Source organism: Anastrepha obliqua, chromosome 1, assembly GCF_027943255.1.
Source record: "Anastrepha obliqua isolate idAnaObli1 chromosome 1, idAnaObli1_1.0, whole genome shotgun sequence".
In the NCBI taxonomy this organism is placed as follows: Eukaryota; Metazoa; Arthropoda; class Insecta; order Diptera; family Tephritidae; genus Anastrepha; species Anastrepha obliqua.
This window is the reverse complement of record NC_072892.1, coordinates 158,063,145-158,078,177: the sequence shown is the minus strand read 5'-3', so window position 1 is coordinate 158,078,177 and position 15,033 is coordinate 158,063,145. Positions and strand designations below refer to the sequence as shown.

The 15,033-nt window shown below is 38.3% G+C and overlaps 1 protein-coding gene across 1 annotated transcript in view; it reads left to right on the top strand.

Moving 5' to 3' along the window:
* The window catches only part of LOC129238074 (synapsin), a 116,780-nt gene that overhangs the window by 89,094 nt on the left and 12,653 nt on the right, over positions 1 to 15,033 (top strand). Inside the window, 2 exon segments of the mRNA XM_054873115.1 lie at positions 406 to 623; positions 4,226 to 4,322. Coding sequence (XP_054729090.1) covers positions 406 to 623; positions 4,226 to 4,322 — 315 coding nt within the window.

Below are 15,033 nucleotides of genomic sequence, written 5' to 3'. Positions count from 1 at the left end.
TTGGAACCTTTTTCTAAATTATATTTAAATGATTTACTAACCCATTGGGCTAATCGGGGCACTACTACGAAAATATAAAATTTTTCGTTTTCCCTTTCGTCGATTGGGAGCCACTGTGCGCCCCCTCTGCTTTGTTGCATGGTTGGCCACAAGCCAGAAAGTTAATCAACATAAATTCAATATGTTGAATGAAAAATATAGCAAAACAGAAAAAACACCAAAAAGCAAATAACAGAATTTAACAGCCACAGTTTTTTATTGTTTGTTTGTTTTTTTTATAATCGGGTAAACAAAAAATAAATTCTGCGCTTTATTGAATGGCATTTCCTGAAATATTAATTTTGTGCTCAACTTTTGATAACATAGTAATTATTATTTTTTTTTCAATCTTTTTGCTACTTGCAGTTCAGCTGGACAAAGTTTCCGTGTGTTTTGAAGGCAGGCCATTGCCATAGCGGCGTTGCCACTGCACGCCTCGAGAACCAGAGCGCTCTACAAGATGCAGCCGGCCTTGTCACCGGTTCGGGCAACGATGCGCATTGCTACTGCACGATTGAGCCGTACATTGATGCTAAATTCGATGTGCACATCCAGAAGATCGGAAATAATTACAAGGCCTTTATGTAAGTGAAATTTCGCTCATTGTATTTGTTTTGTCGACTTGTGCACGCGTGTAGACGTCAGCTAGGCGGTGGTTGCGCGCATTATGGACAAAAAAAACCAATAACAAAAAGGCATATTTACATACATACACGCATTTATTTATGTGCGTGTGTGCCTGCTTATACTTCGTCGTGATGCCGTGTAATTAATGCAAAGCATCGAATTGTTTTTGATGAAATGAGAAATGTTGAACCAAAATGCATTTGTGCATACATAAATACGTACGAATCACGAATGCGTTGCATCAACACTGTCAATGGCAACTGCTAAAGACGTGGATTAAGTTGTCCGCTGACTCGTTGACCTTGATTTTACTGTGCATGCCACTCATCAAACGCACCACAACCGGCTGGCTAAGTGGTTGGACGGTCAGCTACTTAAAAAGACAAAAGAAGTAAGCAGCAAAGCGAAGTACGAGAGAAGAAAGATCAAATCAGCCGGCGGTCGTTGGCGTTGTAATGCAATTGTGGATTGTAATTGAAATGCGCACCATGAAAAGTTGGTAAGTGCTGAGACATTGTAGCTGCGGTAAGTAAACGACTGACTGCACGGCGCAGTGGATAGGATTAAAAAACCATTAAATAAAAATATAGCATAACTGTTGCAGAGCCCAAACGGAGATAGTCACATAAGAATCAGTAGCTATATTTTTGAACTCATGCAAGAGTTTGAATACTTCAGCGTAGTACTCGGCATAAATAAGGGTCCGTCCTTATCAATACAAGACCCCTATTCAGGTAGCTAACAGAGCATACTTTGGCCAAGTCTTCATTGATATCAAGGGAACAAAAGCTACAGATGTACAAAACTATAATAAGACCGGTTCTTCTCTATGGCTGTGAAACATGGGTCCTTAAAGTTAATGGCAAAAAAACGTTAAAGAAAAATTCGCAGAAAAATATGCGGCTCTATACGATTAGAAAACGGTACATACTGTATGCGGTATAACCACGAGGTCAGTGTTTTAATCGCAGACGAAATATGACGCGATTTATAAAGTCGCAAAGCTTACGGTGGTATCGGCACGTTCTAAGAATGAGCAGCGAAAGAGCGACCAAAAAGTTTTTGAAGCAAACGCCGGCCAAGGCGACGATGGTTGCGCGACTTATGACGACATACCGGTAAGATGAGAATCTCACAACATAGAGCGAAAGCGGGCTGTCGACAAGAATGGAGGCGTAATGTGGAGGCAATGGTTCACTCCGGACTGTAATGCCCGTTATAAGTGATATACCCTATGATCAAAAAGTACCAGGTTCACTGTGTCTTCGATTGCCAAGGTGCACCATGAGTACCTTCCAAACAGCCAATAAAGAATACTATTTATCCGTTTTGAAACGTTTGAGGGATGCTGTACGTCGCAAACGCCCGGAAATGTGGGCAAACAATTCTTGAATTTTGCATGATGATAACGCGCCACCGCACCGAGCCCAAAATTTGCTGGATTATTTGACCAAACACTAAGTAAATACCATCGTGCAAGCACCGTATTCACCTGATAAGGCCCCGTGCGACTTCTTTTTATTTCCCTAGTAGAAGTTACCACTCCGTTGAAGGAGATTTCTATCGATAGCGGAGATCAAAGAGAATGCGACGAAGGAGCTGAAGGTCATGCCTTCGTCGGCCTAACAGGGGTGCATGGAAGACTGGGTTGAACGTTGGCACATCTTTGTTGCTTCAGACGGCTCATATTTTGAAGGGAATAAAATAAATTTTCAATTTAACTCTGTTTTGATTTTTTATACATTCTCAGTACTTTCTTATCGTAGGGTACAGCTCGAAATGAGCCAAAAAGTCATGAACATTTTTTAGAAGGGTATTCTGTGTTACCAGAGGAGTCTTGGTGGGCATTTAAAGGATGTCGGATTTTATGCATAAAAAACAGTGTTATGTAGTACACATAACGAAAGTGAAACTTTCAAGGCAGACAAAGAAAGAAGGAGAGACCCGAGAGAGAATCAGAGAGAGAGAGAGAGAAATAAAATATATCTAAATAAATTCACAACATTTGCCGAGAATACAATCAGACAAAATTTACAAAAAACGGAAAAGGGTCGACCGGTGTAGGTAAACGCCGGACACAAACCGTGGCAACAACGCGCACTACTCCGAGCGTTTATCACCCGCACAGACGCAGCGATTCCAGGACCGCAGCAACGGCATAAATTACTCCAAGGTAATACCAATAAATCCGACGCTGGAATGGATAGCACTTTATAGTACGCACAAGCACGAACTAGGAAACGGAAACAAGCGCCAAAAAGTAGACACCAAAAAAAAACGCCAAAAAAATTGGGACCAAAAAACGCCCCAAACAGTAGGCACCAAGGAAATATAACGCCAAAAAGTAGGCACCAAAAATATATTTCCTACAAGTTTGCACCAACAAACAAGCGCTAAAAAGTAGGCAGTGTTATTTCTCACTAGAAATTGGCAATCAAAAGGAGAAACTCAGGAAAAATAGCCTAAAGTATATCTAAGATATATATAAGGTATAGCTCTCTCTCTCCGTTTTAACTCTTTTCTCTCTCGCGGAACGAAAATGCCCAAAACGTTGCATGGCCTTGAAATTTTACTCTCCTTTCTCGCTCGTCCATCGGCGCCTAGGAAGTTTCACTTCAGAAGTATAGAAAAAATCATTTCGACCAAGTTTATTGTGTTTTATTTATAAAAGTAAATCAGCGGTCATGTGGAATTACTCATATCACATATGATGATATGAATACCTGTACTATCGTACCGGCTTGCACGTTTTCAACAAATGAGGCTAAGATGTTGACTACGTTCGACTGCTATTTCAGAGAAATCACGAAACTTCTACCTGCTAAATTTCATAAATTTTTCTATTTTCTGAAACTAGTTGCATTACATATTTTGGCGTTAAAAACTTGCTCTACTTGTTTCTCAATAATTTTTAATATGCATCTTACCTTACCGCGATCACTGTGCGCCACGTCACAACACTGCAGGTACTCGCCGGCACTGCACATCGCACCAGTTACGAATAAAGTATCTGCAACAAATAAGATTGCATTTGCATCGAATTTCAACACTCATGAATTGTAGTAAATAGGAATAATGCCGCAAGAATGGGAGTTCATTACGCGAGGGCGCGCACGCAGCACTTGAGAAATCACTTCACAATAAAGGTTCATAAAAAGCGCGCGAACGTGCGGGTCGTCATTGCTGCTGCTGCTGCACTCAGCGCACTCATTGACATGCCACCACAATGCAATAATAACAAAACAAAGCTACCAATAATAACAACAACAACAAGAGCATCATAAAGTACAGGGGAAACAAAAGCCGCTTATGCGATTGCTGCAGTCAAAGACCTCTTTTGCCGCCAATCAAGCAACATCACCGCCGCCACCGCCGTCACCGCCGCCAAATCGTTCGACCAACACAACAGACGCGTAATTTAATAATAATACCATTTAAGCATTTAAGTCGGCACAAAAGTGCCGCTTATTATTTCGTGATTTATGCTTCAATTTTATTAAATGAATACTTTTTTTGCTTTGCTATCCCCTTCCGCTCATTCACGAATTTTTCATTGCAGGCGCAAATCGATCTCAGGCCATTGGAAAACTAATCAAGGCTCAGCGATGCTCGAGCAAATCACTTTAACCGAGAAGTACAAGTCCTGGGTGGATGAGGTGAGTGGCAAAACAAGACTACGAAATACGAAAATGAAATAACCAAACTAAGACTACAACAAATACAAATGAAACGCTTTCCAAGCAACAGTTTGATCGAATGAATGGCAGTCGCTATCGAATGGCGTTAGTGCCGCTATCAGCTCATCGAATTTGTAATTTGCAAATTGTTTGCATTAATCAAATCCAGTTTGTTGCCAACTTTATGCTCTCACTTGAAATTTCGAGTGCACTCACTCAGCCGCGGCGGTGGTGCACAGCTCGCTGAGTCGCTTAGGCGATAATCATAAATTTGCTGTACATAATTTACGTTTGACTTGTGTGCCATGGGTGCACTAATAGTTGCATTGATTTATTTGACAGACAGCCGGGTCCACAAAAATGCATACATCCATACATACATACATACGGGCGATATGAAGTGCCGTTCATGTCGTTTATGTGAAAGCAAGTTGATGAGTGTATAGATGATCTGTTGTGAGTATTGCATGCGACTGCGCGTCTAAAATTTGGCGGTTTTAAAATATTACAATTTATGGTGGTTTAAAAACGATACAATATTGGATATGAGAATGCACTTTGGGTTTGTTTCTAAAATATGCGCCAAACTGAAGTTATTCTTTGTTGGTGTTGTGTATGATGTGTGCGCTAGAGCGGATCGCTGTGCGCAAGAGAATTTTTACATTAATTTGCATAAATAGCGTATGAGTTCTGGCGCAAATAAATATTTTAAGACAAATGTACAGGGCCGTCGAGGTAAATCCGGAAAACATTTCGAAAGCTCTGGAGCAGTAGCGTTAAGTCTAAAACCGCTGATAAAGGGATATATTTTTAGTGTATTGTATCCTGATTGACATTGGAGTGCCGGAGTAAGTGCTGGTGAAACGATGAGTCGAGAACAGGACAGAAGAGCTGCGATACTAGAGTCACTTCGCGCCGGAAAAAGCCCTAAAGAGATAATTGAGTGGTTTGGCTACAAAAAAAACGCAACCCTGGATGGACCGCGTGGCTGCTGGAAGAGAATATGTGTTTCAGCAGGACTCCGCACCTGCTCACAAGGCAAAGAAGACTCAGGCTTGGCTCCAGAACAACCTACCCTACCACTGGTCACCAGATTTTTGGCCACCTTCAAGCCCAGACTGCAATCCTCTTGATTATTACGTGTGGGGCACAGTTGAAGCAAAAGTTAACGCGAAGCCTCATGACACTAAGGACGCTCTGAAGACAACCATCGAGGAAGTGATAACCACAATAGACAAAGAGGAGGTAGCTCGCGCATGTGGGCGCTTCAGGTCCCGGCTGGAGCAGGTAATTGCACGAGATGGAGGTTACATTGAATAATTTTCAACTATGATATGTGTACTCACATTATATGTACAAAGTTAAGTGCAAATAAAATTATTTTTGAGTAAATATCCAATAGTTTTGTTTTTAAGTTCAACATTCCGGATTTACCTCGACGACCCTGTAGTTTTTATAACTTTGGCAGAGCTTAGAATACAATGTCCTCCTTACGTTAGAAACACGAATGTGTGAAATCAAAATTTTTTGAAATTGCGTATGAAAGTTTATTATACACACTGGCTTCTGGTGAATTTTTACATAATTGGGAAAAAACTTTTATCATACCGATACATAAAACTGGAAGCAAGTCGGATGTTCAAAATTATCGCCCGATCTGCAAAATCTCAAGTGTACCTAAACTCTTTAAAAAACTGCTTCATGATTTGATTCTCTTCCAAGTTTCAGATCTCATATCGCCATATCAACACGGCTTTCTTAAGGGGGGCGCCTGCTTTAGAAGCTTCAAAAAATCGCTTTTTTCGTGGATTTTTTTGGGAAGGAAAGAAATATTCGATTGAAACGAAATTTTCAAGTTTTATTGTTATACCTACATTTCAGCAGTCTTCTAAAATTTTTTCTTTAAAATATATAATATAATGTCATATTATGTCTGGTACAAGCATTATGCCGAGGCGCCTCGAGTGTGCATGTGTCATGCGCCGAGAAAGATGCAGGCCGCAATTTTCATCTGAAACCAAAAACCCAACAAATTTTTTATTCAATTATAGTATAGCTTCTAGTCGAAGAAAATTAAATAAAAAGTGAGAAATTCAACAATTCTTCGATAATTCATTTTTTTTGGAAAAACAAGTTCACTTTAGATTGTTTAAAAAGTGGGTTAATCATAACTTTCTTAAGATTTTTTAAGTTCAACTAGAAGAGAATTTAATTCCGAATACAATCAATGTTATCTCCTTTCGATAAGACGTTTTACTTTTTCCCTATCTTTCCCGCCAATTAGGAAAAATCGTAAAAATAAAAAACCGAGAAATCGCGCGTCAAAATTTTTGTATATAAAAAATCCGCTCGTATACCTGCTCGACGCTTGCTCACAATTTCTTCTGTAACTGCGAAAATATTTTGAATTTGTTTCTAAAATAAAAAAGCACACATTCTTGAATAGTTTGGGAAGACATTTATGCAAAAAAAATCGATTTTTTGAAGCCTCTAATGCAGGCTCCCTCCCCTCTTAATGGTAGATCTATTGCTAAGCTTTTAAGTTTATTCGCAAATTCACCAACTTTTCGAAAGCATTCGATAGAGTCTGACATAGTATCCTACTTAAAAAGCTGGGTTCATAGTCTTGTCTCTAGCTTACTTAGGTAGTTTGCATCTCTTTAACTGATAGAACTCAGTTCGTTCGTATAAACAAAATAAACAAAGTTTATCTCAGGTGTGTCTCTCGATAGCCATCTCGGGCCATTATTGTTCTTAATCTTTGTTAAGGCGTTAGGGGTAGTCAGCGGCCGAAAAAAATATGATTTTCAATAATTTTTTTTTTCTACTCATTTGCTTTATTTTACAAAAGTAAAAACATAGCATTAATGCATACATTGAATCATGTCCGGATTTGACTTTAGCAAAATTGTAGAAAAAAATAATTAATAATTGTAAAAGCTATCGCTGTTTGTGTGGAGCCCGTTTCTCCAGAAGTCCCTTCCGGTGATCATCACAAGTCCTTGGAGATTCATGTCAAATCAATCCGACAAGGGAAATTAGTTTTATTAATAGAGAATATTATGCCTCAGGAAATATTTTTCAGATTTTCAAGAAAAAAACCGACAATTAATTGTTAAAAAAAAATCGAGGTTAGTCTGTAAAGTCGGTTTACTGACGATAGTTTAACGTGGCAAGAAAATACTGATGGATGGAATGGTTGCATTTTTGAAAAGAAAATTTGAATTTTATTTGTTTCATAGATATTGTGTATGGATATAGAGAAGCAGGTAAATGGAATCGCAATGGAATAAGTCAAGTTGCATTTACATAAACGTGAAAAATTACGAAACATTTATCAAATTCATGAAAGATATGTTCAATTTCGATTGTGCATCAGACTTTAATAAGTCAACAACACTAAGAGGCACCATCATCGATTTGCCTTTTTCAAGACACATTACACTCGAAACACCCTTTCATTTCCTACTTTTCCTATCATCGTCCTATTCTCAACAGAGAAATGGTTCTTTACCATGCACACAGGAAGAAGGCATATGCAAATACAAATATGTGAATTTATATACAAATGCGCATATACATACATATACATACATATATATGCTCACTCAAGTAGGAGAGAGCCAGATGTCGAACGTTGCCGAACGCGGGGGCCGATTGAGCCTCTTTGTTGTGCGTTCCGCGCTCTCGCTTGCAGTTCAAGCAATGTAACGACGCATGAGCAAGATAACGATGAATGAGTAAGATAAATACGCATTTTTTGGTGCGTGCAGCCGGCTGCATCGAATTATAAGACGTTATCATGTCAAAAAATCCTTCGTCAGACACGAGTTTTTTTATGTTTTTCAAAAGCAGTATAAGTTGCAGTGATCATCAATTCAAAAAACATAGTTTTGAGAAAAACGCATTTAAAGTTTTGCTATCGATTTATGCACACTTATACGAACTATCTAATTACTTACACTCAGTCATCTATTCCTGGGCCATATAAAAGTTCTTCAGCCGTCATAGCAGCTTCCAAAATATCGATTTGCTGTTGCCTACGTTGCATTCTACCTTCTCGAGTGTTATCATTAGCGCACTTATCTGCCACTTTCATACGTGCAGCATCAATTTTTTTAGCATACGAACACCCGAGCGCTCTTTGTTAATTGCTGAATAACTCGAAAAGCGCTTGTTGGATTCACTTCAAATTTTCACACAATATTACTAAGATATCATAATTTAATAAAATGCAAAAAAGATACAATTTTTTTTAAATTTTTCTACCCCTAATCCCTTGATGATATTCAAGACTTTTTTTTGACATCGCGTTGTCTTATGTATGCTGCTTATGTATAGATGACTTGAAAATGTTCAGTCGTATAGATGACGTAACTGACTGCCTAAGACTTCAAGAAGACTTAAAAAGATTAGAAGCTTGGTGGGATGATCACTCCTTATCTCTTAATGCTGGTGAATGAATGCCAGCACTTGTTCTTCAGTGGACGCAAAGTTGCTATTGATTTCTATTACAAGTTGAAGATCACAAAAATGTATGAAAAGCAAGACTTGTTAGTCATATTTACATCGAAAATGTCGTTTTCTAAACATATAGACTTTATGATTGCCAAATTTAGATCTATGCTTGATTTTGTAATAAGGAATTCAAGGGAATTCCAGGATATTTCTACGCTGAGGAATTTGTATTTTTCTCTTGTGAGATCAAGCCTCGAGTATTGCAGCATTATATGGGATCCATTCTATATGGGTTCATCTTTAAAAATTAAGAGAGTTCAGAAACGTTTCAGAAGATTTGTTATTAATTTCCTTTATTGGCCTCGTAGTTTGCCTGCATATAAAAGTAGCATTGCCAACTTTAGAAATGCGGAGAAAATTTAATGGGTAACGTTTATAATCATATCAAATGCCTCTTTTTATTGGAGCTAATGCTTTTTAACTCATAACATTAGACTCAGGAATATGTTCCTTACCTTATAGCAAGATCTAGTGGTAATAAAACGCTTACACGTGGTATAAGGCAGTCTAATCAATTTAGATATATTTTCTAACTCGTGCAACTACTTTACCAGAGCAATAAGCGCCCGTCGTAGCCGAATGGGCCCGTCATTCGGAATCAAATGAAAATGTAGATTCGAATATCGGTGAGAGACCAAAACGAAGAAAAAGTCTTTTCTAATAGCGGTCGCCCTCGGCAGGCAATGGCAAACCTCCGAGTGTATTTCTGCCATGAAAAAGCTGCTCATAAAAAATATCTGTCTTTCGGAGTCGGTAGATAACCCCAGTATGATATTCTTCGTCTTTCCTCTACTTCCTGAATAAGACAGGAGAAGTTAACCTTTCCTAGATCCCAAAATGATTCTAGCCTTATAAATGGACCTCTTACCTAACTGCCTAATTTGTTTGCAACTTCCGGTAATTCCTATGCACCAAAAAAACTCATAGGGTACATGGTGCATGGCACCTGGTTGTTCTGTTAAATACATAGTTAAAATTATCCTCGTCCCGATTAGTGTACAAAACTGGACTAGCTCATTTTCAAGCCTTTCTCGAGACCAGTTTAGCATTACTAAGAAAATTTTGCCAATACTTGAAAAGATGATACCTACTTGGCACTAAGTCTGGACTAGATCAACGTTGAGCCTCCCATCCAAGCTCCCAAACGTCACTAAAAATGTGCACTGCTCAAAGGTATTATTTTTACGGAATTCAAAATACTTCCTATTCAACAATTTTTACTACATACTTTTAGTCGGTCACCTGCTTCTGATCAATAGTTTGCTTCAATCTAGTCATTTGTGAATTGTGGAATTCTCTTGAAAACCTGTGGTCTGATCCTGGAAGGGTGAGCTTCGCGGTAACTCAGTGAGCGCTAAGTAGATCAATAGACCATCAAGAATCTCTTACTAAAATTGAATATTTGTACTACAACTCGTGAAAATGTCTGATTTTGTGCCGAATAATCGTCATTTGCGGGAAGTGTTGATTTCCCTCTTTCATTCGAAAAAACGGCGGGTGAAGCGCATCGACAGCTACAAAAAGTTTATGAAGATGCTGCTTTAAGTGAAACAACGTGCCGAAATTGGTTCCGTCGCTTCAAAGACGGTGATTTTAATGTTGACGACCGTCCGCGTGAAGAAAGGCCAAAAACCTTCGAAGACGCTGAAGAGGCATTTGCTTAATGAGGATCCGTGTCAAATGCGAGAAGAGCTTGCTTCTGTATTAGGAGTTACCCGCCAATCCATCAATCCATTTCCAAGCGATTGCATACTTTGGGAAGGATTCAGAAACAGGGGACTTGGGTTCCTTATGAGTTAAAACCAAGAGATATTGAACGTCGTTTTTTCGTCTGTGAACAACTGCTCCAGCGGCAAAAAAGTAAGGGTTTTCTTCATCGCATCGTGACAGGTGATTAAAATAGATTCATTACAACAATCCAAAGAAAAGAAAGTCATGGGAACTGCCCGGTCATGCTTCTACGTCATCGCCTCAGCCGAATATTCACGCTGCGGAGGGTATGCTATGTATTTGGTGAGACCAAGTTGGTATTGTTTTTTATGAACTGTTAAACCCAAGCGACACCATCACTGGGGATCGGTATCGACTTCAACTGATGCGATTGAGCCGAGCACTGCGCGAGAAGCGGCCGCAATACGCGGAGAGGCATAAAAAAGTGATTCTACAGCAGGACAACGCTCGACCTCACGTTGCCAAACACGTTAAAATCTACCTGGAAACACTGAAATGGGAAATCCTACGCCACTTGTCATATTCTCCAGACGTTGCGCCGTGCAACAATCACCTGTTCCGATCGATAGGATCTTGTAACCAATGATTCACATGTAACCATTTTTTCAGAATAAAGTTGTATTTTCATCAAAAAAACAGCGACAACTTAGTTGCGCACCTATATAATAACTTTGTATGGTTCTTTGCTCTGGCCAGCAAGATCGCCTGATTTGACCGCTCCAGACTTCTTTTTGTGGGGCTTTTTGAAATCGCGGGTTTATGTCAACAAGCCTCAGACTCCTGCAGCTCTTAAAGACAATATCCGTCAATAATGTGAGGACCTATCGCCGGAAGTTTTGGCCAAAGTGATGGAAAATGCCATAAAAAGGGCTCAAATGGCAATCACCTGTGGCGGCGGCCATTTACATGACATATATCATATTCTCGACTTGATGTAAAAAAAATTAAAAGACCAAATAAAAATAATCCACAAGAAGAATCAAAGTTTTTCATTTTTTTTAATTACAGCCAAAAAACATCGCAAGGTTACTTTTGCACCACCTTGTATATAACCCCTTAAAGCATTTTCTAATGATATCAAAACACTTTTAAGACCAAATCCTTAAAATGCTCTAATTTAATGGTTTTTGAAAATTTAATTGCATTAGCCATTACTCTGCATGTGTATTAGTAAAACTACGTTTTTAAGCAAATTTCACGCTCTAAATTGCGCACGATACCAGAAGCTTTATTGGCCAATTACATCCATATTTTACCAACAAAATTTAAGTGGCACCTCAAGTTGTCATAACAAACCACTTACACACTTCCAAAAATTATAAAGCACTTAAAATATTTTTTTTATTTTTATTTTCATTTTTATTTTTATTTTTTTTTTAAATAAAATAAAATGAAAACGATATGAGCATAAACTTGTGTACTTTTAACTCTATTAATATCAAGGTGTTCAAGTAAGCAAAAAAAACTTGGCTAAGTAAATTTGCAAATTTATGACTAACCTTTTTTTGGTTACAGTCAAGTGCAAAATTGTTTCCTTCACATTCACACGAGTACAGCCCAAAATAAGGCACTCGCACGTAATCCACTACACACCCACCGCACTTAACGGCAATCTCGAATTCATTCCTGTGCCAGGCCATGTCAGCCCAAGTGCAGCATGTGGCTGTATGTGAGGCCTTTCAAAGGCGGCGAGCCATGTTAATGCTCGTGCTTTGGCACTTCGCCTAATACAATTCCTGTAGTGCCATAGCACTCATTTACATTGCTTTATTGATACCTTAATAATATTTACAATTTATTAAATGGAAATGTCTAGCAAATGACTCACGTCACTATTTGGCATTAGCAGTTAAGGTTTTGTTGGCGTTCGCCATTGGCATGGAGTGATTTGGCATGGTTCTGGCAACTATTTAGCTACTACAACTCTGAATGTACGTAATTTACATGCAAAATACATTAAATATTAATGTCGACATCGTTATGATTATGCAGCATATAAATGAATATAGACATAAGAATGTGTGTATGCACGAGTATATGTCTATATAAGTGAATTCCACAGCAACAATTTTAGATAACCACAAAGGTGTTACCTACTGCAGGGAACAACTAATCCGACTGCAAGCATACAGAAGTGACAGAGGGGGTAATGGAAAATAAAATTCCTGTTTTTGTAGTTATAAAAATAGGCGCATTAGAGATGAATAGTTAGTAGACCTTTGAAAATTTTAAAATTTTAGGAAAAAGCAAAGGTATCGTAGAAACTTGTATACATAGATTTAGACCAGACTGGCCTTCTTTGCTCTGTATAAAGAGTATGATAAGAAATTCGTCTGCTTGGATCAATTTTTACACAGAAACTACGTTCTAAGCTTCAAAGAATGTTTAAGGGGACAGATACCTGTAAACGGCCATACTTTCCCTGATATTCATTAAAATTATTTAAAATGAAGAACTCAAAATATTTTTTTCAAAATTGGTATACATTTTACTTATACTATACATTAAAACAATATAAAAATTATTTTTTTTATTTTAAACATTTAAAATGGCGGATGTACACTCAATTCTTCCAGGAATTTCGCAGCGCGGCTTCTCAATCGGCGGGCATTGTAGCATCGCGTCAGTGACCTGAATATAAAAAACCAAACAATTTTTTGTTTATTAATGACATAATTTTTATATGCAAAAAAAAAATTCGCGGAATAAAATGCTTAAAGAAATGAATTTTGGGGCGAGCTTTCCTACTATTTTTACTTCGAACATTTTTTTTTGTACGAAAAAGTTTCGAAATTGTAAAAAAAAAACATAGAAAGTACAATAATATCATAAAAAAGATGTGTGTAAAATTTCAGGGAGATCGGTCAATAACTTTTCCAGTTAAGTTTTCCAATTCGAAAAATATAGTTTTGAGAAAAACGCATCTAAAGTTTGAATACAACGTAACTATACCTCTCCCAGCGCTCGAATGGATACAAGCGCTCCGGCTCTGAAAGTATTCGATGTGGTACCAGCTGGTGGTAGTAGAGGAAGAGGAAGGCCTCCTCTGCTTTGGAAAGATCAGGTGGAGAAGGACTTGGCTTCACTTAGTGTGTCCAATTAGCGCCGATTAGCACGAGAAAGAAACAACTGGCGCACTTTGATAAACTCGATCGAAATCGCGTAAGCGGTTATCGCGCCAATTAAGAAGAAGAAGTCAAAAAACCAATAAACAGAACTAAAGCACTCCATATCGACTATGGCACTCGGATTTAAACTTAGTTATCTTTTATTGATGTATGTACTAGAGGTTACCTATTAATTTTAACACCAAATCATTGTTGTTATTGCTGTTGAGAGAATTCCACTCCATGCACACAGAGTCTTAGCGTTCCGGTAGCGTTAACCCGATTGTCATTGAAACATTAACCTAATAAAATATATGTATATACAAGGTGGCGCAAAACTAATCACCTATCAGAAAATTTATCATTTTTTTAACTAAACAGCTACAGTAAACAAACAGACAAGCAATAGAGCACGTGAAGGTTATGATAAAGATTTCCAGCACTCAAAATCATTTCATCATTTTATATTAAAAAAAATTATTCAAAGGCAAAATTGGATGATTAATTTTGTGCCACCTTGTATATATATGGCAAAAATTGATTTTTACTTCCTTTACGTTTTCACAAATGGCTTTCTCTTTTCCTTTCTGTTGATAAATTTCATGTCCATTTGATTGGGGTAAGCGAACCAGCTCTTCCTCTCCTTGAGTAATGCGATAACAACTTAAATGATTTTGACCGAGTTTAATAAAACGCACCGAGTTCGACTGTTTTGAAACTGTTAAATTGAGAATTGCTGAGCATTGCTGCAGGATCTTACAAAACCTTTTTTTGTATTTGTGGCACCACTTGTGCCTGGTGCACATACATTTGTACATATACACTTAGTCATACATATATACGTTAGTGCCCCCTAGAACTAAAGTCATTGGATTCGCGGATGACATCGCGGTGGTAATGGTAGCAAAACATATCCACGAAACTGAGAGAATCGCCAGCAAATCAGTAAGCAGGATCAAGACTTGGCTAAGGTCTATGACGCTGGAATTAGCTGAGCATAAGACCGATGTAGTTCTAATAAGCAGCAGGAAAATAGTAGAAATTATAAATGTAAATGTTGGGTATGTAACCATTAGTTCAAAACCCGCTATAGAATACCTAGGAGTGATGGTTGACAGCCATTTCGCATGAAGAAAGCATCGAGTGTGCAGTCCTGCCTGTCGCGAATCATGCCAAACAATGGCGAACCTAGCCACGCCAAAAGAATGCTATATAGCAGGGTAGTCAGCTCCGTTCTTTTGTATGCCGCACCGATCTGGGCTGATGCACTGAACTTAAATAGCTTAACAAAAAAACTGACAGCCGTCTATCGGCTAAACGCTTTGCGAACTATC